At 35.4% G+C, this 21,280-nt stretch overlaps 3 protein-coding genes and 1 long non-coding RNA gene across 6 annotated transcripts; 1 reads left to right on the top strand and 3 right to left on the bottom strand.

The window, feature by feature from the left end:
* Window positions 1-303: 303 nt before the first annotated feature.
* LOC110904662 lies at window positions 304-4,449 on the bottom strand. Its single transcript, XR_002572691.2, has 2 exons — window positions 1,305-4,449; window positions 304-553 (listed from the first exon to the last, which is right to left on the bottom strand). It is a non-coding gene; the product is annotated as an uncharacterized LOC110904662 (long non-coding RNA).
* A 743-nt stretch (window positions 4,450-5,192) lies between these two features.
* Window positions 5,193-5,661, bottom strand: LOC110904661 (ubiquitin-like protein 5). Its single transcript, XM_022150504.2, has one exon. The coding sequence runs from the start codon at window positions 5,581-5,583 to the stop codon at window positions 5,362-5,364; it is 222 nt and encodes a 73-aa protein (XP_022006196.1). The 5' UTR covers window positions 5,584-5,661; the 3' UTR covers window positions 5,193-5,361.
* Window positions 5,662-7,769: 2,108 nt separating this feature from the next.
* Window positions 7,770-15,470, top strand: LOC110904663 (phosphoglucomutase). 2 transcript variants are annotated; one of them, XM_022150505.2, is made up of 17 exons: window positions 7,779-7,996; window positions 10,087-10,296; window positions 10,618-10,684; window positions 11,726-11,909; window positions 12,059-12,111; window positions 12,196-12,284; window positions 12,386-12,622; window positions 12,702-12,766; window positions 13,171-13,231; window positions 13,307-13,424; window positions 13,504-13,585; window positions 13,669-13,741; window positions 13,881-13,942; window positions 14,459-14,554; window positions 14,656-14,810; window positions 14,898-15,072; window positions 15,157-15,470. In XM_022150505.2, exons 1-17 carry the CDS (start codon window positions 7,990-7,992, stop codon window positions 15,262-15,264), a joined length of 1,842 nt encoding a protein of 613 aa, XP_022006197.1. In that variant the 5' UTR covers window positions 7,779-7,989; the 3' UTR covers window positions 15,265-15,470. The 2 variants fall into 2 exon arrangements, with proteins under 2 accessions (XP_022006198.1, XP_022006197.1); XM_022150506.2 differs by lacking the exon at window positions 10,087-10,296 and having other exon boundaries at window positions 7,770-7,996.
* Window positions 15,471-15,498: 28 nt separating this feature from the next.
* Window positions 15,499-20,319, bottom strand: LOC110904664. Of its 2 annotated transcripts, XM_022150508.2 has the most exons (4): window positions 19,982-20,318; window positions 18,878-18,994; window positions 18,589-18,790; window positions 15,499-16,015 (listed from the first exon to the last, which is right to left on the bottom strand). In XM_022150508.2, exons 1-4 carry the CDS (start codon window positions 20,097-20,099, stop codon window positions 15,727-15,729), a joined length of 726 nt encoding a protein of 241 aa, XP_022006200.1. In that variant the 5' UTR covers window positions 20,100-20,318; the 3' UTR covers window positions 15,499-15,726. The 2 variants fall into 2 exon arrangements, with proteins under 2 accessions (XP_022006200.1, XP_022006199.1); XM_022150507.2 differs by having other exon boundaries at window positions 18,589-18,994; window positions 19,982-20,319.
* Window positions 20,320-21,280: the final 961 nt, after the last annotated feature.

Consider the following 21,280-nt stretch of genomic DNA (forward strand, 5'->3'; position numbering starts at 1 on the left):
CGATTTGGGTTGGGATTGTGTTGTAGCTCAAAAGGATCATAAAAAAAAGCTAAAACATGAACGGGTCAAAAGGGTCAGGTTGAAAGTCACCCATTTTAATCAATTAATATTGCAATAATATTGTTTTTTGTAATATCAGTTATTTGTAGAAGCATAAAAAATAAAAAGAAATGGATTAGAAATTGTTTGTGAATCATCCCAACCAAACACCCAGCCAAAAAGCATATAAATACTGCACAGAGACCCAAGGAAACCAAAAAGAAAAGCTGAATGGCCATGGGAAAAAATAGCAGGGACCATACACGTTAAAATAACCGGCATTTCTATTTAAGTTGCACTTAAGATTTGATATTCATTCAAGATCAAAATACTCCATCTTTGCTACGACGATATCAAAACACTACCTTTAATAATTATGGGATTCAACTTTAGATAGCACTGCAATTTCTTGCCCATGACATCCTGTAATGTTTGCAATTTCTCTTGTGGAATCACCTTTATTTATAATTTAATCGCAACATTTTGGTTTCTGTATGAACAAATGTATACAATCCTGAAAGAAAACTGAATCAGTTTGAATGCAGCACAAAAAAATTACAATCTTTAAGGAATTTTAGATCAAAATAACTAAAATTGGGATTTCATAATAGCGGTTACGAATATTACATTTTATTTAATGTCGATCTTCAAATTACGATAATCACTTTTAAACAACATTCAAACAACTTATTAGGCAACATATACTATCAAATATCATACTATCAAATATCATGAACCAATAAAATCCCATCTTCCGGTTGACGCAAACCACCACATTAACATGACATTAAATCAAGAACTTATTTGCCATCATATACTTTGGAATGTGCATCTCCAATCTTTGGGCCAAAAAAATGCTTCCGATCAATCAACCACTTGCTTCAAAACAAAACCCCCCTGCCCGAGTAAAACCCAATTCTGGAACCTACCATCCCCCACTCTCTATCTTCAAACCCTCACTAAGGACTTAACACAACACACATTTAGGACAAACTTTCAAACCCACATCTTTAACTTAAAACCACAAAATATTCAAAGTGTATTTCAGATAAACCTTACATGAAACAAAACCCCAAATATTCAATTTTTATTTCCACTGCAACAAATCCATCAAAATCAAAGAAACCCATTGCAAAGCTTCACTTAAAGAATCACCATATTATAGTAACGTACTATCTCGGGAACTCTTCATAAAAATCCACTAACGCAAACTGTATCTAGACCAGAATCGTGTAAAAAGCAAAAAAGTTAAGCGGCAATCTTACCTAGCCTGAAGCTGTTACAGAGGTTTGGCTGAAGGAAAAAGGCAAGATTAGGAGTTGAGCAGCCGGCGGTGGCGGAATCGAGCCACCAACACCTCCAGTCCCCAGCGGTGCTAGCGGCGGTCCTCCACTGGTTCCAGGCGGAGCAATTGCTCCGTTGTTGTTCCACATCTCCAGTCCGGAGTTGTTCCACATCGTTCGCTCTGTTCCTAAACCCTAACCATAAAACCCTAGGTTTGGAACAACTTGGAACAGTTTACACCGGTGTGATTGATCGTTTGTGTGATGGTTGTGATTGATGAGATGATTGTTTGAAGTGAAATTGGTTGAGATGTAGGGTTTTGGATCTGAGTTATATGTTTCAGTCGAGTGGAAACGAAGGCGGAAATAGAAGTAGGGAGAAATAAGGGGGTGTGTATATGATGAAGGGTGAGGCGGTGTAAAAGTTGAGGAGGTAAAAGACAAAGGTCCACCGACCTTTGTCTTTAATATTATATAAATATGAGGGGAATAACAAGATAGATAGTTATGTTGTTCTAGCTGTAAGGAAGATGATTTATCCTAATCCAACTATTAGCACAGATAAAAACAACACAGGATAACTGGATAACTCCAAGATCCTAACATCAAGAACTAACAAAAACTTGATTAAAAGAATCAACTCAATTGACAATCAACACATTTTCTCTCGCCAACAAAGCAGAATATACACAGAAATCAAGCTGCGGGTATGTTCATAGCCTAAATTGCAATTACATATAATACTTAGTTGTTTTATCAATTAGAAACCTAATGTATCGGCATGATTTCAACCTACACGTTAAAAAGAACCACAATGAAAAGTTGCTAAAATCATGAATCATTTGATCATCAGATGAACCCAGTAAAGAATTTTTGTACTGTCTAGAAAGAAGTGAGCAGACACAACTGTACTGTAAATTCAATAGCATGTCAAACCGATAAAACAACAATCGAAACTAAGAAACGCCTCGGCCTTAAAAAACGAGACCCTCACAAAATCATGGATGATAAGTAAGAAGGAACGTGAACTTTGTGGCCTAGAAGGAGCTGGGTCTGTGATCACCTTTACTTGGATTTCATAGCACTTATAAAACTTTTTTAAAGTAAAAAAATTTCAAAGCATAGAAAACACCATAATTAACACATTTGATGATTGCAATTACCAGGAAGTGATATCCGACCAATAGAAGATTAAGAGATAGTCCTTCAAAGCAATGAAAAAGACCTATGATGGATAGCCTGACCCACAGTTATTAAAGGCGCTAGGCGCACTCAAGGCGCATAGGCCTCCCCTGGGCCTATCCACAAGGGGCAAAAAAAAGCGAGGGTTTGAGAAAAAAGCACACAATGAAAAAAAATTAATTTGTATTAGAAAAATAATAATATTCTTCAAATAAAATAAACAAAATAATTTTCTTCAAATAAAATAAACAAAAGCTATTATATAACATTTGATATCATCTATTAGTACCAAAAGTTCTAAAATATTAGCGTATTGGTGTATAAAAGTAGTTTTCCTTGGATAAAAGTAGAAATCTGTCTAGAATCTTGCCGGAATTTAGAGAATTTGGCTGGAAACTCTCTGGAATCTACGCCTAGAGAATTAAAGCACAATTGCCTCAACTTAAGACGCAATTGCCTCGACTCGCCTGAAAAATGGGCCTAGGCGTAAGAGGCGATGGCTTTTAACAACTATGCCCTGACCTCAAACAAGTCACAAAGCCAGATAAAAAATAACAATTCAAACAAGAATAGTTTAACTACAGAGTAAATTCTATTGTTAAAGAAAGCCATAAGGTCAAAATCTATCTATAATTTTTGTTACATTTACAACATATGTAGTAGAAATTTTGCAGACAAAAACTAGCAGTCTTTTATCAATTTTGTTACTTCTGCTCAATAACAAGATTAAGTCAAAGCTGAAATCGCTAACTACACAATCTATTGTCTTATCGTCGAATGAGCCCCCATCTCAATAAGAGCTCATAACAGATAACACCGACTTACAAACAGTATCATATGTGATAGTAAATAGTTTACCTTAAAGTTTCATCTAAAATCCAAAGAAAATAACAAGATAGAATGATAGATACATATGTCGTTCTAGCTGTAAGGGAGATGATCTATCCTCATATCAACCATTAGTAGGTCAAAACAACCATGGGTAACTCCAATTCATTATACAAAAGAAGAATCATTACTGACAATCAACACATTTACCCGAAGCAAGATACACTGAAATCCAGCAGCAGGTATGTTCATAGCCTAAATTGCTACTACATATAACATTTAGTGGTTTTACCGTTGGAAAGCTAATGTATCAACATAATTTCAAGTTTTCAACCTACAAGTTAAAAGAAATTACAACATGAAGTTGTTGAAGTCGAGAATCATGTGAACAACAAATGAACCCAGCATAATAATTCTGTACTAGAAAGAAGTGAGCAGGCACAAATGTACTGTAAATTCAATAACATGTCAAACTAATTCAGTGCAACTCTTATACCCTATTATGAACACCGAACAACCAACCAATTTGATTAGCTTATCGCTCTAAAGGCCCAATCAAGTCAAAGCTCAAGCATCTACATTTAAGCAACTAAGACAATCTAAACCAGTCAGAGAACATAAAGCATAAGATTATGCAACTGAAGCATTATAGATTGTATGCATAGTTGTTAAAAGCCATCGCCTCTGGCGCCTAGGCTCATTTTTCAGGCGAGGCGAGGCAGTTGCGCCTTAAGTCGAGGAAATTGCGCTTTACTTCTCCAGGTGATGGTTCAGGTGCACGTTCCGACGAGATTCCTAAATCCCGAAAAGATTCTAGCCAGATCCGTACTTTTATCTAATGAAAACTACTGTTTTACACTAATACACTAATATTTTTGAACTTTTGGTACTAAATAAATGATATAAAGTGTTACATGGTAGATTTTGTTTATTTTATTTAAATAATAGTATTCTTTTTCAAATACATAATATATTTTTTATTTTTTTTTTCATTATGCGCTTTATTTTTCTCAGGCCCTTGCTTTTTTGCGCTTTACGCCTAGGCCCTAGGCGAGGCCTATGCGCCTTGAGCACGCCTAGCGCCTTTAATAACTATGATTGTATGGTTATATTTTTATCGCTACCTGGAATGTTTTCATGGAGCCGTGAGCCTCAGCGAGAGCAGCCTCTCTATTCCTTGAGACAGGGGTAAACTGGTAAGTTTGCCCCCATCACACCCTCCCCAAAAGCTATGCTATGAGTGAAATTACAGTGTATGTTTGGTTTGGTTAGATAACTGAAGCATTACATAGTTTTTTGAACGGCTAACTGCTTTCCACGTGTAAACCCACCCTTTCGGAGCTATGTCTACTCGACCACCGCTAGAAAGTGTAGCACACCTCTGATGCGCGGGAACCCCGTGGAATGGGTAAATCCTCGCCCCCGAGATGAATCACGAGCCGAGCCTTCACCCGGATGTCTCACCCTGCAGCGGCCAGGGATCGAACCAGCGCCTCTAATGGAGACAGCCAGCCAACCCACCAGCTGAGCTAGAGATTGTTATTAGCCACATTCAAGAAACATACAGTCCAGTTACATACATACTTAATACTTTACCAAATATTAACATATATATTTGCCATAGTTCCCACCAAAACAGTGTAACTTGAAAGGATAAAATGGAATAAGTGTTAAAAAATAAGATCAAGTGATCAGCAAATGAACCAAGTTTTAATCTTTTGTACCATTCAAGATGAATAAACCCCACACAAATAATCATAACCTGAACGGTTAAAAGAGCAAACACATGGTGACTCAAAATTAATTACTTTAAGCAGTCAAAAAAATAAAAAATAAAATAAGAAATAAACTAAGAACACATAGCGTTAAAACTCAGCAACCAAATTATAAAAAAAGCTAAATTTCAATTACAAGCATATATCATAACAACTGTTGCACAATTCAAAATTTATTCATTCATACACGATCAGATAATTATTATCATTCATCAAATCAAACTTACGTAACCGGCATCATAATAACTACAGACTCAATTGTAGTAGAGTTCAAGACCCATGCCATCGTGAATCTCGTAGTCCTTAAGGGTGATATGATCCTTGTAGATGTTGTACCACTTCTGGATCCTAATCTTGTCAGCACGGGTACCGGTCTGCGCTGCAACGAGCTTCTTCAAGTCGCCGATGGTGTCGTCGTCGTTGCACTTCACACGGACCTTCTTCCCCAAACGATCGTTCAACACCACCTCGATCATCTTCGTTGATCTTTGATTGATTTTCTCCTGCAATTCGATTGGGTGTATCGAGCGTATTTTGAAACCCTAATTTCTAATTTTATGACCGTCACATAAATACCAAATTCAAGGCGGTGGAGGGCCTCTCGTTTCATGGAATTCCAGATTCACCCCTTCAACTTTACATTTTCTGATTTGTTATTCTTAAAAAATATTTTGTAAAGTTTTTTTTTTTAATTAAAAAAAACTAGATTATAACAATCCAAACTTTAACATTTTACCTGGATTAATTCCAACTTAAAAAATGTTTACATAAAGTTCAAACTTTGAACATTTTTCTTCAGCCATCGGCTGATCTCATACCAACTGAAACTAAAAGTTAAACTCATTTAATTTTTTTAACGTAGGCTGCTTGTATGACAAAAGAATCAAAGTTTTGATGACATGGGTTGTTTATGTGGCAGTCCACGTCAACAAAGTCAAAAACTAGTTGTATTAACTTTTAGTTAGTTCGAGATTGCTTAAAAAATTATGTTCAAAGCTTGGATTATTTATAAACATTTCCTAACTTGGGATTAAAGCTGACCAATAGGTCCTGAGATTATTAGAATCTAGTTTTACTTCTTTTTATGTATTAACTTAAAAAAGGCACATGTGCGCCAAAAATGTGATTTTTAAAGACTTTTTATAGACATCTATTATATATTAAATATAACATGTAAAAAGTGTGGTATATGAAGAGTAACTTATTAAATTCGTATTTTACGTGACCTTTTTATTTTTCTAACCATTTTCTACTTCTGTCACCTCCTATGATCTTTGCAAGCACATTTCTACTTCCTTCCATTATCCAACAAATTAGCCTCGTCTTTCTATTCCATCTCTTTCGCTCGTAAACCTTAACTCGTATAAAGTTTCTCTACAACAGATAATAAGCTCCGATATTTTTCTTCTCTTAAACAAAACTCATAATTACTAACTAAAAAAGATAGTGATAGGTATGGTTATAATAGTCCAAAATAATAAACTTTCTTATTAGTTGAGACCTATTTCAAATATCTGATACATTTCAAAATATTTGATATATTTTATTGGAAATGTAGTAGGTGATAAATGCAAAACACATGTATCATTGTTATTGTATGTTAAGGTCATTTTATTGCTATAAGGCATTATTACTACTATATTCTTAAAACAAAAGGTCGGTGGAATTAAATTACAAACAACCCTTCAAGTTTTCAATTTGACCAAAACAGCCTATCAACTTTTTAACTTGACTAAAATAGCCTTTGAGAAAAAGACAAAACGGCTTATAAAGTTTTGAACTTAACAAAAAAACCCATAAACTTTTAAAATTGATATTTATACTTCATACGTCCACTAAAACTTTATAAAGTGGTTGTTTTCACCCCCTTAAGCTTCAACTTTTCAAATTCACCCCTAATAATATTCATTCTTAACAAAACAAAAAACTATTTTCCCACGTCGTTATTTTCATGTACGTGTCGGTGTAAATTTATGTTTCGACTTGGACTTCAACTTTTTCGAAAACGAACATGGTCAAATGTAATGCGTTTTCATGTTTATTTTTATATATGTTTTCAGTTGGTCTACATTTTGACATTTTAATATACGTGTCGACATAAATTCACGTTTCAACGTAAACGATATAGATTCAAGTTTCGACATAAGTTTTTTTTCTGGAAACGAGTCAGGTCAAATATAATACGATTTTATGCTCTACGCTTTGACGTAAACTGTGTTCGGAAACGAGTCGGGTCAAATATAATACGTTTTCATTCGACGTTCTAAATTTGAGTTATTGTATGTTTTGACACCGCCAAGTCTAGATGCAAAGGTAAAGGTGGTGTAGTGGCGAGGTGGAATGCTTACTAAATGAACCAACTTGGGTTCGATTCCGTTTCTTTTACAACTGCAAAGCTTTAGAGCAAATACGTCGGGACACACATTTTCATATGATTTATATATCACATAACGTGTCACAAGCTATAAACAACTAAGGCGTAGCCGCCGTAACGCCCGGCATACGGAAACAATCTAGTTACACATTGTTACTAAACATACTTATCATGAAGAAAAAGGGAGTGTTTGGGACTCCTTTTGAAACCTTCGTTTTGACTTTTGCAAATGTGTGATTTGGGCCTGTTTATTCGTACGAATCGGGCCAAGAACTCAAGACCCAGAAGAAAAAGAAAGGGTAGGTGAGGGAGGAGAGGGTTGGAGTCTTGGAGATTCGGAGAATATGACGCACGTGCATCGCACGCTAAAGTGGCTATACACAGTTTAGTTTTGTGTCGCTCGTTTTCTTCCTCTGCTATTGTCTTCTTCTTGTTCCCATCATCAGCTTCTCCGCCCATTTCTCATCTCTCTATATATCACCAACACACAACAACTTCTCTGATTATAATGGCAGGTTAGCTACTTCTCTCTTCTGTGTATATATACGTATATGCTTTTCTGTTTATACAGTTATACATCTGCCCGAAAGGCCGAAATTAATTAGCCAGAACTAGGGCTCGTATAATTCCATCATACTTGAATATTATGGTTTTTGTTTGGTCGATTGATCTGTTAGGTAGGGTAAACGTTTTCGAGATCGGCTGATAGAATTAACGACTTTACTTGTAAATTACTTGGAATACAAAATCAAGGTTTGGTTTGGTTTGGTAACTACATGAAGAAAACGATTATTGTTTACTACACAAATGAATAGCCATTCAGGATTTTGAGTTTTATGTTGTTTTAAGAGTATATTTTTTGTATTGATCTGATTGAAGCATAGTTAATTGGAGTTCTAGGAGAGTAATAACATTACTGTTACATAATTTAGTGTAGCCACAGTGTGTGTGTGTGTGTGTGTGTTGAATTGATTGAATTCAATGTTCTGTGTATCAGTGATGATCAGCTCGATGGTAAAAGTCAAACCATGACTCTTGATCTCACATGAGTACGTTTTGTTATCGACGGAGTTCTAGTATAAGCTATTAAGCTAAATATATATGATGAATTATAGGAAGATCAGTAATAGCTTAGGTGAAGTCTTTTTGGGATTTTCTAGGTTGATATTAAAAAAACTAGGCTGGTTAATAAATAAGCAATGCATGAAGTTGTCTTCTCTGGTTTGTACTTTGTATGTTCTTTTTTGTCGCATTTGATTGCCTTTCTCTTAAGACTATGTGTAATGCTATGCAGTTATAGCGGTCCAAAATCGAATAGCGGTCAAGGTCCGCTATATGATATATAGGTTATAGCGGTGTTATTGCGGTGATATAGCGGTAATTTTTATACCATGCATAATTTATGTATTTTTATATATCTTTGAAAAATATTAATAGTAATATCAAAATTCATAGTAATATCATTCCATTATCAAAAACCTGTTGCAAATCAAATACTAATAGTAACTTTGAAGTATTTAATTTAAGAATTAACACAATCAAACGCTGTTACTGCTATAACTGCCATAGGCCGCCGCTATAGTACCGCTATGGCGGTATTTAGCGCCGCTAATAGCGGAACCGCTATTTGTACCGCTACACACCCTGAGGTCTGCTAACCGCTATAACACCGCTATTGACTGCTTAGGTGTAATGGGCTCACGCCCCACGCCACATCATCACGCGGCATGGGACACCGCCCCTGGGGCGTTTTGGGCGCGAGTGTGGGGCACGCAACTCACACACAAACCATGTTTATTTTATTTTTTTCACCCAATCAAAATCAACCACGACACACTCATTTTTATTTTTGTTTGTTCATATAAGTTGGTTAGTGAAACCATTACACACTTTAGTGAAAGTGGTTAATGAAACCACTCCTGCCTACGTGGCACCACCCTTTTTACTTTTTAGTGGAACCAATACACATAGCCTAATAAAGATTACAGACCAGATGCGTGTTGCAAGATAATATATATCGTGATTATCCTTAAGATTGCATTTGAGTAAAACCTTGTTAGTAGTGGCATTATGTGAGCAGCTGTTTGTCTTGGTTGCTATAGTTCTTTTCCAAAATCATACCTCCCTTCTGTTGTTCTTCAGCTCATGTTTTTCATTCTTCCTCCCTTATCTCTCTGAATTTCGTCGCAAATTGTTCATCTGTTTTCAGTTTAGCTTCTAAAAGACTCTGTAACAAGTCTTTCTCGATCTTATTGTTAGTTTGTTGTATGAGAAAGTACAAAGTTCTTCTCAAATGGTAGTTGGTCACTTATTCATGGTTATTGGACTTGTTGCAATAGAGGGTGATGGGATTTTGATCTTGTAAGACTTGTATTAGATCTTGAACGTAGCTTTATGTTAGTAGCAATTCAGATTTGAGTTTAAACTTTCTTTTCTGATTAAACTTCGGTTCAATGTCAACAAAACTTCAGACATTGGAACTTAACGGAATGTAATTTGAGAAAAATAAAAAAAAACAGACAAACATAACCACTTAACGGAATCTGGCTTTTACTTGGAATACTGTTAATATGAAATCTGATAAAACTCCAAATCTTTTATGCAGAAATGACAGGGAAAATTGTTCAAAATTTACCAAGTGCACAATGCTGCCAACAAAATAGGCAGTTTGGCTCCCTATATAGAAGGGACCAGTGTGCCCGATTTAAAAACAACTCGCTTCTCTTTAAAGGAAGGAAGCTTACATGGACGGGAATCTCGGCCATGCAATTGCATAATATGTCAAACATTAGCAAAAGAGTTGTTTACTGCAATGGTCTGTTCTAGACTCTTACTATCCAGATTAATATCTATTGCAAATATATAGTGTATAGTGGAAATGGCGAGAGGGAGAGACGATTTTGGCATTTCGGAAGATAAACAATAACGATATGAGTGATTATAATGCATCTAGATACTCTTTAGTCCATATTTTAGTTATACATGTACATCTATGTTTGAGAATGAGTAACATAGGATATAAAGATTTAAACTTCAATTTGTGTATTTTAAGAGTTATGATTGTTTTCATGTGTTTTTCCGCTTTTGTTTTTTTCTTTATCCAATAAGTTTGGTTTCTAATAGACTTCTCTTACAGCTTTGCCATCAGCTACTGTAGTACCATCACTTGGAAAAGTAGATTTTCTCAAACTTCAAAATGGCAGGTAAATTGAACACGAAGTTTATTGTATATTTAGGCAATTTAGTTCGCTACTTACTATATTTAGGCCTGTAAACGAACCGAACGAACACGAACATAGGCATGTTTGTGTTCGTTCATTTAAATTTAACCGAACACGAACACGAACATATAATCGAAGTTCGAACGCATTTTTTTGTTCGTGTCTGTTCATTAAGAAATCGGGCATGTTCGTGTTCGTTTTTGTTCGTTCGTTTAAGCCTAAAGGAACAGTTCACGAACATAAACGAACACAAACGAACATAAACAAAAAAAACTGAACATATATGAATAAACATAAATTAACATATCTAAGCAAAACATAAACGAACGCAAATGAACGTAATTGAACAAATATAAACAAACATAATTTAACATTAGTGAACACAAATAAACAAGTCTAATATAGTACAGTTCATCCGAAAACACATCTAAATTAGGGTTCATAGATACTGAAATTATTCGTATCTTCTAAGAATAATGGGTCTTGTTTTTTATATTAGATCTTTGTTCATGATTTGAAGACTTGTAATTTGTGCTTCAAAAGTTGTACGTGTGTCCAAGACTATACACTCATTTTGGGTTTTTTTTATTTATCTTCCAAGATAAATGGGTTCAATTATTTTATAAAAATATTAAGTGATCAGTTACGCTATAAGAAAAATTTTAAAATTTCATTTTTTATTACTAGAAAACTCAATTACTAGTTAGTTATATTTATATAATTAGTTAGAAAATCTAATATTTATATAAATATAACTATTTATGTATCTACTAAAATTTAAGCGAACATAAACGAACATAAATGAACGAATATAAACGAATGTTCACGAACATAAACGAACGAACACAATGTGTGTTCATGTTCGTTCATTTAATTAAACGAACAAATATTTTTGTTCGTGTTCGTTCGTTTATTAAATAAACGAACATAAACGAACTTCCCGCCGAACAAGTTCACGAACAGTTCATGAACGTTCGGTTCGTTTACAGGCCTAACTATATTTACATACATAACTTAACACAGTGATATACGTGGTGTTGCTGTCGATGGTGTTGCTGGAGAACCTATTAATTTAACAGAGCCAGTGACACAAGCCATAGCAGCTGCCTTTGCTGCATGGCTATTAGATAAGAAAAAGGCTGATGCATCTAAACGTCTCAAAATTTCTATCGGTCATGATTCTCGGATTTCTGCACAAAAGTTACAGGTATCAAGTAATCAATCCCTAATTTAATTATAAATGAACTTTTTGTTGGTTTTGATGAACTTTATAACTTCACTTTTTCCATTTATATGCATGTGTAATGCTATATATTTGTGTGTTGTGTTTTTAAAGGCTTGATTTGCTGGTTTCAGGATGCAGCTTCTCGGGGAATTGCTGGCGCGGATTTTGATGTTGTGCATTACGGGTAATATCATTTATTCTGTGATGTTTGCTTTTCATTCAGGATATAATTTACTCAAACTCCTTTAATATATATTCTTGTGTGTAGATTAGCGTCCACACCAGCGATGTTCAATAGTACATTGACCAAAAACGAGGACATTTTATGTCCTGTTGATGGAGCTATTATGATAACAGGTAAAATAACTGGAACCGAGTATTATATAATCTTGAAAGAACATTGTTATGCACCTTACGTTTTAATGTTTTACACATCATACGTTTCTTTCTTTTGACAGCAAGCCATCTTCCTTATAATAGAAATGGATTTAAGTTCTTTACTAATGCGGGAGGGCTAGGGAAAGCTGACATTAAAGACATTCTAGAGCGTGCCGCAAACATATACAACGGTTTTACCCCAGAATCTTTAAAAGAGGCTGAAAAAAAGGCTTCGCTGTCCATCAGTAAAGTTGACTACATGTCTGTATATTCATCTGACCTTGTAACAGCTGTTCGCAAAGCTTCCGGAAACATAGGTACCCATCTTGGTTATTTTATTAATTTTCACGGGGCAGTTTCGTCATCTTGATTTTGTCCCCTGCTTTGGTTTACCAGAAAAGCCGTTGGAAGGATTTCATATAATTGTGGATGCTGGAAATGGAGCTGGTGGTTTTTTTGCTGTAAGTTTTTTTTTTTTTTTAAATCATAAAACATGAGTTGGGGGCTATTTGGCAACTTCTGAATGGGTAAGTGCTAAACCAGTAAGAGGTCTGTCTGAACCATTAAGTGTTGAACCAGTAAGAGGTCTGAACCATTAAGAGCTACTATAATGCTTAACCATTCAGAGACAAATGTCAGACCAATTCAGGTAAGAGGTCTTAACCATTCAGACTCAGTATAATGCTTAACCGTTCAGAGGCAAATGTTTGAATCATTCAGACATCTGCTCGCGAAACAAACAGTCTAAACAATTAAGTGTTGAACCAGTAAGAGGTGAGGTCTGAACTAGTAAGAGCCTCACTAAGAGCTAAACAAACAGCCCCTTATTTGTCAATTAGTTTAATTTTGTTTTTTTTTATTGCAGGGAAAGGTGCTGGAGCCTTTAGGTGCTGTTACTTCTGGCAGTCAATTTCTAGAACCAGATGGTAATAAATTAACTGACTCTAAACTAATTTGGATTTTGTATCGGATTAACTCAACTTACATTGACTGATGTTTAGGTTTATTTCCGAATCATATTCCTAACCCTGAGGATAAGGCAGCAATGAAGGCGATTACACAAGCAGTGCTTGATAACAAGGCTGATTTAGGGATCATATTTGACACGGATGTCGATAGGTTATTAATATTTAAATAATTCTATTATCAGAAATTCTTGGGCATTATGTAATTTTGTCGATGATGGTGTCTGAATCAGATCTGCCGCTGTGGATTCCACTGGTCGTGAGTTTAATCGAAATCGTTTAATTGCGTTAATGTCTGCTATTGTTTTAGAGGAAGTAAGTTTTTTTTAACCTGTCATAATGTATAGTTGCTTTTCATGAATTGAAGTTTAATTAAAGGTTTTCTTTGCTCCTAATAGCACCCTGGAACTACTATTGTCACTGACAGTGTTACTTCAGACGGACTTACGACATTCATTGAGAAAAAACTAGGTAAGAAAATGGGTTCATGTGTTTTATCGGATTATTTAGTGCCTGTTCGATTACTAAATTAAGTTTTCTTGATATTGTTTATAGATAAGTGGATCAATTTAGATTTGACAATGTGCTGATATTTTCCAAATACTTGCAGGGGGGAAACACCATCGGTTCAAACGAGGGTATAAAAATGTCATCGATGAAGCTATCCGTCTGGTATGACTCAACATACAAAAGTTAATGATTTTATCAAAAACAATGATAATTTTTAAAAGTAAAATTCCATTTTTGTTCTTGCAACTTTCGTCCAGCGGTTTGTTTTTCCGCATCTGGATCCAAAAGGGTTAAAATCTTGCCATTTTCATCTGGCTCGTTAACTCCATCCATTTTTCTCCATTAAGTCAGGGATATTTCCGTTATTTTTGTTAACTTAAAGGGCAATTCGGTCTTTTTCACTTTATGTAAAAAGACCGAATACCCCTGAAAAAAGACCGAATTGCCCTTAAAGTTAAAAAAAAGATGGAAATACCCCTAACGGAGAAAAATGGATGGAGTTAACGAGCCGGATGAAAATGGCAAGATTTCAAACCTTTTGGATCCAGATGCGGAAAAACAAACCTTTGATGAAAGTTGCAAAACTGGCCAAACCTCAGGGACAAGAATGGCGTTTTAGTCAATTTTAAAGCATGTTCAGATCAGTCTACTGTCATGCTGACCTGTCTTCTATTACAGAACTCTGTTGGTGAGGAGTCACACTTGGCTATTGAGACCAGTGGCCATGGAGCACTCAAGGAGAATCATTGGCTTGATGACGGTGCATATCTCATGGTAGGTATTCTTTTTTATTGATCTACCAAACATGTTTTTTTTTTTGTCAAACGTTGAGTGATAGTAAAGTTTATTTTGTCTTTATTGTACTTCACTTGCAGGTCAAGCTATTAAACAAGCTTGCATCGGCTAGAGCTTCGGGTCAAACTGGCGGTAGCAAAGTTTTGACTGATTTGGTAGATGAGTTGCAGGAACCAGGTGTTGCTGTTGAGCTTAGATTAAAAATAGATCAAAATCATTCAGATCTCAAAGGAGGGTATGCCAATTTAGTATTTTATAAGTTGCATAATTACCACATACACCTTGAGAAATTTGAAAATTATCAAGTAGTTTTGTTTTACAGATCTTTTCGTGAATACGGTGAAGCAGTGTTGAAACATTTGGAAAATAAAAGTGAATCGGATCCTAAGCTTCAAAAAGCTCCCGTTAACTATGAAGGGATTCGGGTTTCCGGTTATGGTGGTTGGTTTCTTCTGAGACTTTCGCTTCATGACCCTGTTTTGCCCCTTAACATTGAGGTAAATTACAAGTCATGTCATGAATTTTTTTTTTCAAGTTATCCGTATATTAAAAAATCTGAATAAACATATTAAAAATTTTAGGCCCCAAGTAATGAGGATGCGGTAAAACTTGGATTAGCAGTGCTTTCGGCTGTAAATGAGTTCTCAGCTCTGGATGTTTCAGCATTGGCGAAATTTGTACAACAGTAACGAAGCTCGAGTTTTCTTTATTTTCTTTTTTTTTTACAAAATAACTTTTTTGGCGATTTTTTTTTTGTAATAAGGGGTTATTTGTGGTTTGTGTTTTGAAAGCTATATATACTGATAATGTGATAATATATAACCAAACTCAGATATCATAAAACCTATAAATAATTGTCTTTTCCATAATTTTTCATCTCTTGAAAAATGAGACACAATTATCAGGCATAGCTATATACAATATGGTTAGAAACGGTTTATATAGGTCCTGTGTACCAAAAACAATCTTGAAACATATAAGTTAATATGATAATGTACATTCTTCAAAAATATAAGGAAAAAAAAAACAGAATTTCCATTTATCTTACATGAATAAGCAAGTACTAGATTATGAAAATATACAACAGTTGCTATACTTGACTCGCTCGATTAACTTTACCTTTTCAAACATTAGTGGTGCATCAAACGAATCTAACTGGTTCGGTTTTTATGGAGGAGTTTCATCATGAAGTTGAACTGCATATCAGGCGAGGTTCTGGGCTGCGGCCACTTGGCTCCTTCGGGTACCTTGATATCTCTAAAACCCTGACTTCGGTATAAGTTGGTGGCACCCGGGTTGTTTAGGTCACAATGCAACGCAATGGACCGACAACCCCAGCTTATGGCTTGCGCTTCAGCTTTTGCTATCAGCTTTTTAGCTATTCCCTTTCGTCTAAATCTTTCTCTAACTGCGACATTTGACACGTACGCAATGCCAGTCCTGAAAACATGAAATCACATGTGATTAAACAATATAAAACTTGAGTAAATTACAAGTTTTGTCCTTTATGTTTACGTCAAATTATAGGCGCTGTTCTTTTGGCCAAAAGTTTACAGGCGGTGTCCTTAACCTTTCAAAATCTTACATATTTTGTCCTTTAGGCCAAACCTGATTAGAAATCTCAGTTAAAAACTGTCATGGTAATTTCCCTCTCAATCCTTTCTGTTTCGCCATTTATAACCCTCACCAACCCCTTAATGCACATGAGGGTAAAATGGTAATTTCCCTCTCACTCTAAACCTGCGATCAATAACAACCACCGCCATCCCCTCATCTTTAGTTCATCTCTAAGAAACCTGAAAAAGATCCCAAAACTGGAAACTGATGGATGAAATATGTTAAAAACAGGGTTTGTTGGTACAAAAACTCCAATTACGGTCGTAAACGAGATTCGTAAAAACCTATCTCAAATCACCACCACCGCCGTAAACCGCAGTTTCATCAGATTAGGCTTCAATGTCGACTTCTTCTGCTCCTCGTACAGCAGGTCCATGGGGGTTTTCTTTTTAATTCCCTCTTTTTTTTTGTAGGTAACCGGAGCAGTCACGATGCGTTGACTGTAGACGACGCCGTTGGCTATACCGGATTTTTTTTTTACCAAAACAGAGCCTTGTCTGCCCCGTTGATTTTGATCCCAGTTCACTACAATTAGCAATAATGATGAACAGTTCGTATCGTTCTGATGATTAACTCGTATTGAACCGATATCGGAATTTTTTTCCTTACCAAAACGGAGCCTTGTCTGCCATTTGATTTTAAATACAATTCATTACAATCTAAGTAGCACTGGAACGGGTACGGGATCAGGGTACGGGGACGATACGGGAACGAGGAACGGCATAACTCAAAATTTCAAGATACGGGTAAGGCAAACAAAAATATAAAAAAATAAAAATATATTAAACAAATTCCAAAAATACTACATGGGTAATTAATTATCAATAATCAAATCATTTTCAAATTCCGGTTCATCTAGTGAGAGATCGGCAATCGGTAGAGAATTAGAGATAATGAGACTTGAGAGTTTAGAGATTAGAGAAGCCGAATATGATAGGTCTATTTATTTAATAGCCGGTTGTGGAATTTGAAAGGGTTAAAACCCTAAAATTAAATGGAAACGGGCTAGATACTTCTACCGGATACGTCCCCGACATTGGAAACGTTTAGGAAACGTCCCCGACGAGTACCCATGGTGTTTCCGTCCCCGACAAGTACCCGATACGGGTACGGCCACATAAATGGAGTCCCCGTGCTACATAGATTACAATTAATAATAAATAATGAATACAAGCTTTAAATATACATATGTATTCCACATGACAGTTTTTAACTGAGATTTCTAACCAGGTTTGGCCTAAAGGACAAAACGTGCAAGATTTTAAAAGGTTAAGGACACCGCCTGTAAGCTTTTGGCCAAAAAGACAGCGCCTACAATTTGATGTAAACATAAAGGACAAAACCTGTAATTTACTCATAAAACTTGTTACACTTCAAAGAGCTACATAGTTTTCCATTTCAAGCTTAGTACTCGTGATTAAACAATATAAAACTTGTTACACTTCAAAGAGCTATATAGTGTTCCATTTCAAACTTAGTACTTAATAATCAATATACAAATATATAACACATCCATATTATTACTGATGTATTATAACTTTTCTGATTTGTAGTATGTGACCAACATTCAAGATATTCTTGCCATTAGTATTGGTGAAACATTTGATGATTCTGGTCAAAAGAATCATCATTAAGATCCTGCATCGTATAAGATTCAAATTAAAACTAGAGGGGGTTAAAGAAGGCCACAACAGTGTTATGCTAATGGTTATATCGTATGAAAGGAACTATGCAGTTAATGCGGTAAAAGAATCAAATATCGGTCAAGGACCGATATTTGAGATATCGGTTATCGCGGTGGGATATTGGTAATTTTAATATCTTGCAGAACTTATATAGATAGCAATTTAACCCTAACAATTTAGTATACTCTCCTACCATTAACAAATTAACCTTTTGCAACTTGCAAAACACTAACAATTGTAGCAAGTAGGAACTGATTAAGACTTAAAAACTAACAATTAAGAATGGTAGAAGTGTAGAACTATGAAGAAAGGTACTGATATCGGGAAAATTGGTGATACATCACCACATCGGTCAATATCGCCGATAATATCGGTACCGATATTTTGCACCCATATCTCACCAGGGGATCGATAACCAATATATTGGTGATATATCGGCAATATTAACTGCATAGGAAAGAAATACTACCAATAACAAAATTTTAAAGTTTTTTTTTTGGACGGCAAATTTCTTTACTCCTGTCGTCTGTGAGACTTGAACCCAAGACCTCTCCCCCCAAGGTGTTTAAAGGCATTGCCTTTGCCAATGGACCACCACCCCATTGGCACTAAATTTTAAAGTTTAAACTGTCAAATCATGTCATTAATGATAAAAAGAACAACTACTTTGACCACAAAAGGTAAAATCATCATCTTTGAAAAGAAGCTCACCTTCGCTGACGAAGAGGTCCTTTTCTAGGAAGAAAGTCAGCAACGGTGTCTAGAGTCAAAATTCCAGCAACGTATCCCTTATTCAGACTAATCTTTGCACCAAAACCGGCTATTTTAAGATCTTCATCACCGATACAGAAAGTATCATCTTCGGAAGCACCGGTGACAGCAACCAAACATGTTCTTCTACAACCATTTGGTACTGATAATCCAAAAACGAGTGCAAGTAGTCTATCAAGCCTTAAAACAAAGTCTAATGGGAATGAATATTCAGGGAAGAAGGAGCTACAATGTGTTTCCGCAACTTCCCAACAATCCTCGATTCTTGCCTCACGAACAACGATTTCAGGGGATACGATCGGAAATATTTCGACCGCTTGACTCGCTTTGCAAATCCCTGTCGTATCTAGACAAAATAAGACGTTTACAAAAATTTCTAATCAGAAAAGGGTGATCAAAAATCGAAAAGTAAGAAAAACAATCATTAAAAAAGCTAAAGAGGTAGACTTTTGACATTTGAGGTCAAATGGATGACTTTTTAACTAGAAGATTTGGTAAATGATGCTCTAAATTTGGTAGAAAGTTTGTCTTTTTTTCGGGTATCATACAATAAATATAACATTTCTGTTTTCGGAGAAGTTGTAATCCAAGCCAAGATTAACTCTTTGCCCATAACTAATTATTACAGTTTAGTTTTGCTTCATAATATTAGTCATTACTGATGTACTTCAGATACATCTAACAGATAAACCAACAACCATAATCAACCACGTGTCCAATGGAATTACGAATATGCCGTAACCGTAAGCCTGAGGTCACAATAATCAACTCCGGTATCCAAAGTGTTGGTTTCTAGGGCCAAAATAACAAGATACTGAAAAACAGTTGCTTGCAACTAAAATGATGATCCACTAATACTTAAAACAATCTCGGTTATTCGGTTAAGCTATCTATCTATCTTGGTGAAATGTCTCAAATTTCACTGGATGGAGTGATAACATCAGAGGTACAAACAATATCATCATCATCATCATCATCATCATCATCATCATCATCATCATCAAAACCAAAGTTGTACCTCTTTTTAAAAATAAACAGTTTTTGATCCTCAATATCAAACTCTACACACCCCAACATGAATCTATTATTCTTTCAATTCAACACCAATCATTAAACATCTTGCAAAAATTTCAAGCATACCCATAAAATAAATTAGGGGCAACACATGATTCTCGTTCAACCCAATTCACAAAATCATTAAAAACACAATAAAGACACCTGACACCGTTTAAGCTCAAATAAACAAATTTCATCGGATCAGAATAATACCCAATTAGACTATGAACCTATAGATACATAAAAAGATATGTACATATAGAGAGATAGAAAGTACCTGATGATCTGGAGATGTGATGAGAGAGAGAAGATTGGGGAAACCTAGAAGAAGGAGAGAAAAGGGGCAACTTGTTGAAATTGGGAGAGATTGAGATTCCCAAAGGTATGGTCCACATTTCTTGGGATTCTTGAACCCTAGCGACTGATTTCAGTTCAATCGATTGAATAAAGAAGAAAGGGGGTGTGATTACTACTGCTTCTGGGTGGTATCAGACAACATTTGTTATTCTCGTTGTACACTCAACAACTACTGGTGGTTTCTGTGTTGTACCAATCTGTGTGTTCTTTGTTTTCTTCTGTGAGGGGCTATAGAATCTAGGTGGTCAGGTCGGGTCGGGTTATCAGGCCATGTGTTTCCAAAAAGGATATATGTTTTTTTAATGTTATCCTTTTTTCTTTACAAATCAGAATATCTGTGAATATCAAATGTGTACGAGGTATACCAAACACCAACGCTTTTTAAAACCGAGCTGAAAATCTTAAGCTGGCTAGGGATCTCGGTTTGGATTTGAAACCGAGCTGAAAATCTAAGCTCGACTTGGCTTGGTTTGACTCGATTTTTAAAAGAACAATTAATTAATAGCTCTTAAAATCAGTAGTCTATAATATTATTCAGTACTTCAAAAGAACAAATTCAAAATAACTTCAACATAATACATTACAAACTAAAATCAAGTTCAACAACACAAAATAAGTTTTAAATATCAACGAAATACAACATTAGTTCATTAGCATACGATGCGTGCATGTAAATAATAATCAACCTTTAAATATTTCATAGATATTAAATTACATTACTAAATACATGTAAAGAATAATTAGTTTTATGTAATATACTATAAGTGAAAGTGTAAGATACAATTTTCCCTAACGTATGATGCGTATGATAGGAAATTATAACGTGTGTAATTTTTTTATAACATGCGTGATTAGGTTTTGCCCATGCGTGATTTTGATTTTGTGCATGCGTGATTTCTGATTTTGTTCATGCGTGATTATGTGTTTTTGTTCATGCTTGATTTAATATCGTACACATCGCATGTTAAGGAACATTGCACGTTAACGTTCCACTATATTATAATATATATTATAAGTAAAATAATCCGAGCTAAGCCGAGTCGAGCTACCAAGCGAGCCAAACCGAGCCAATCAGGTTCGTTTACGAGCCGGGCTGAGCTAGGCTCACTTTCTAACCGAGCTGAGCCGCTCAGTTTTAAATCAAGCCATTTTGAGCGAGCTTTTTCTGAGCTAAATCCGAACGAATTTCAAGCGAACTACAAACCGCGAGCTTTTTGGA

The sequence above is a fragment of the Helianthus annuus genome, chromosome 14 (genome assembly GCF_002127325.2).
Source record: "Helianthus annuus cultivar XRQ/B chromosome 14, HanXRQr2.0-SUNRISE, whole genome shotgun sequence".
Classification (NCBI taxonomy): Eukaryota; Viridiplantae; Streptophyta; class Magnoliopsida; order Asterales; family Asteraceae; genus Helianthus; species Helianthus annuus.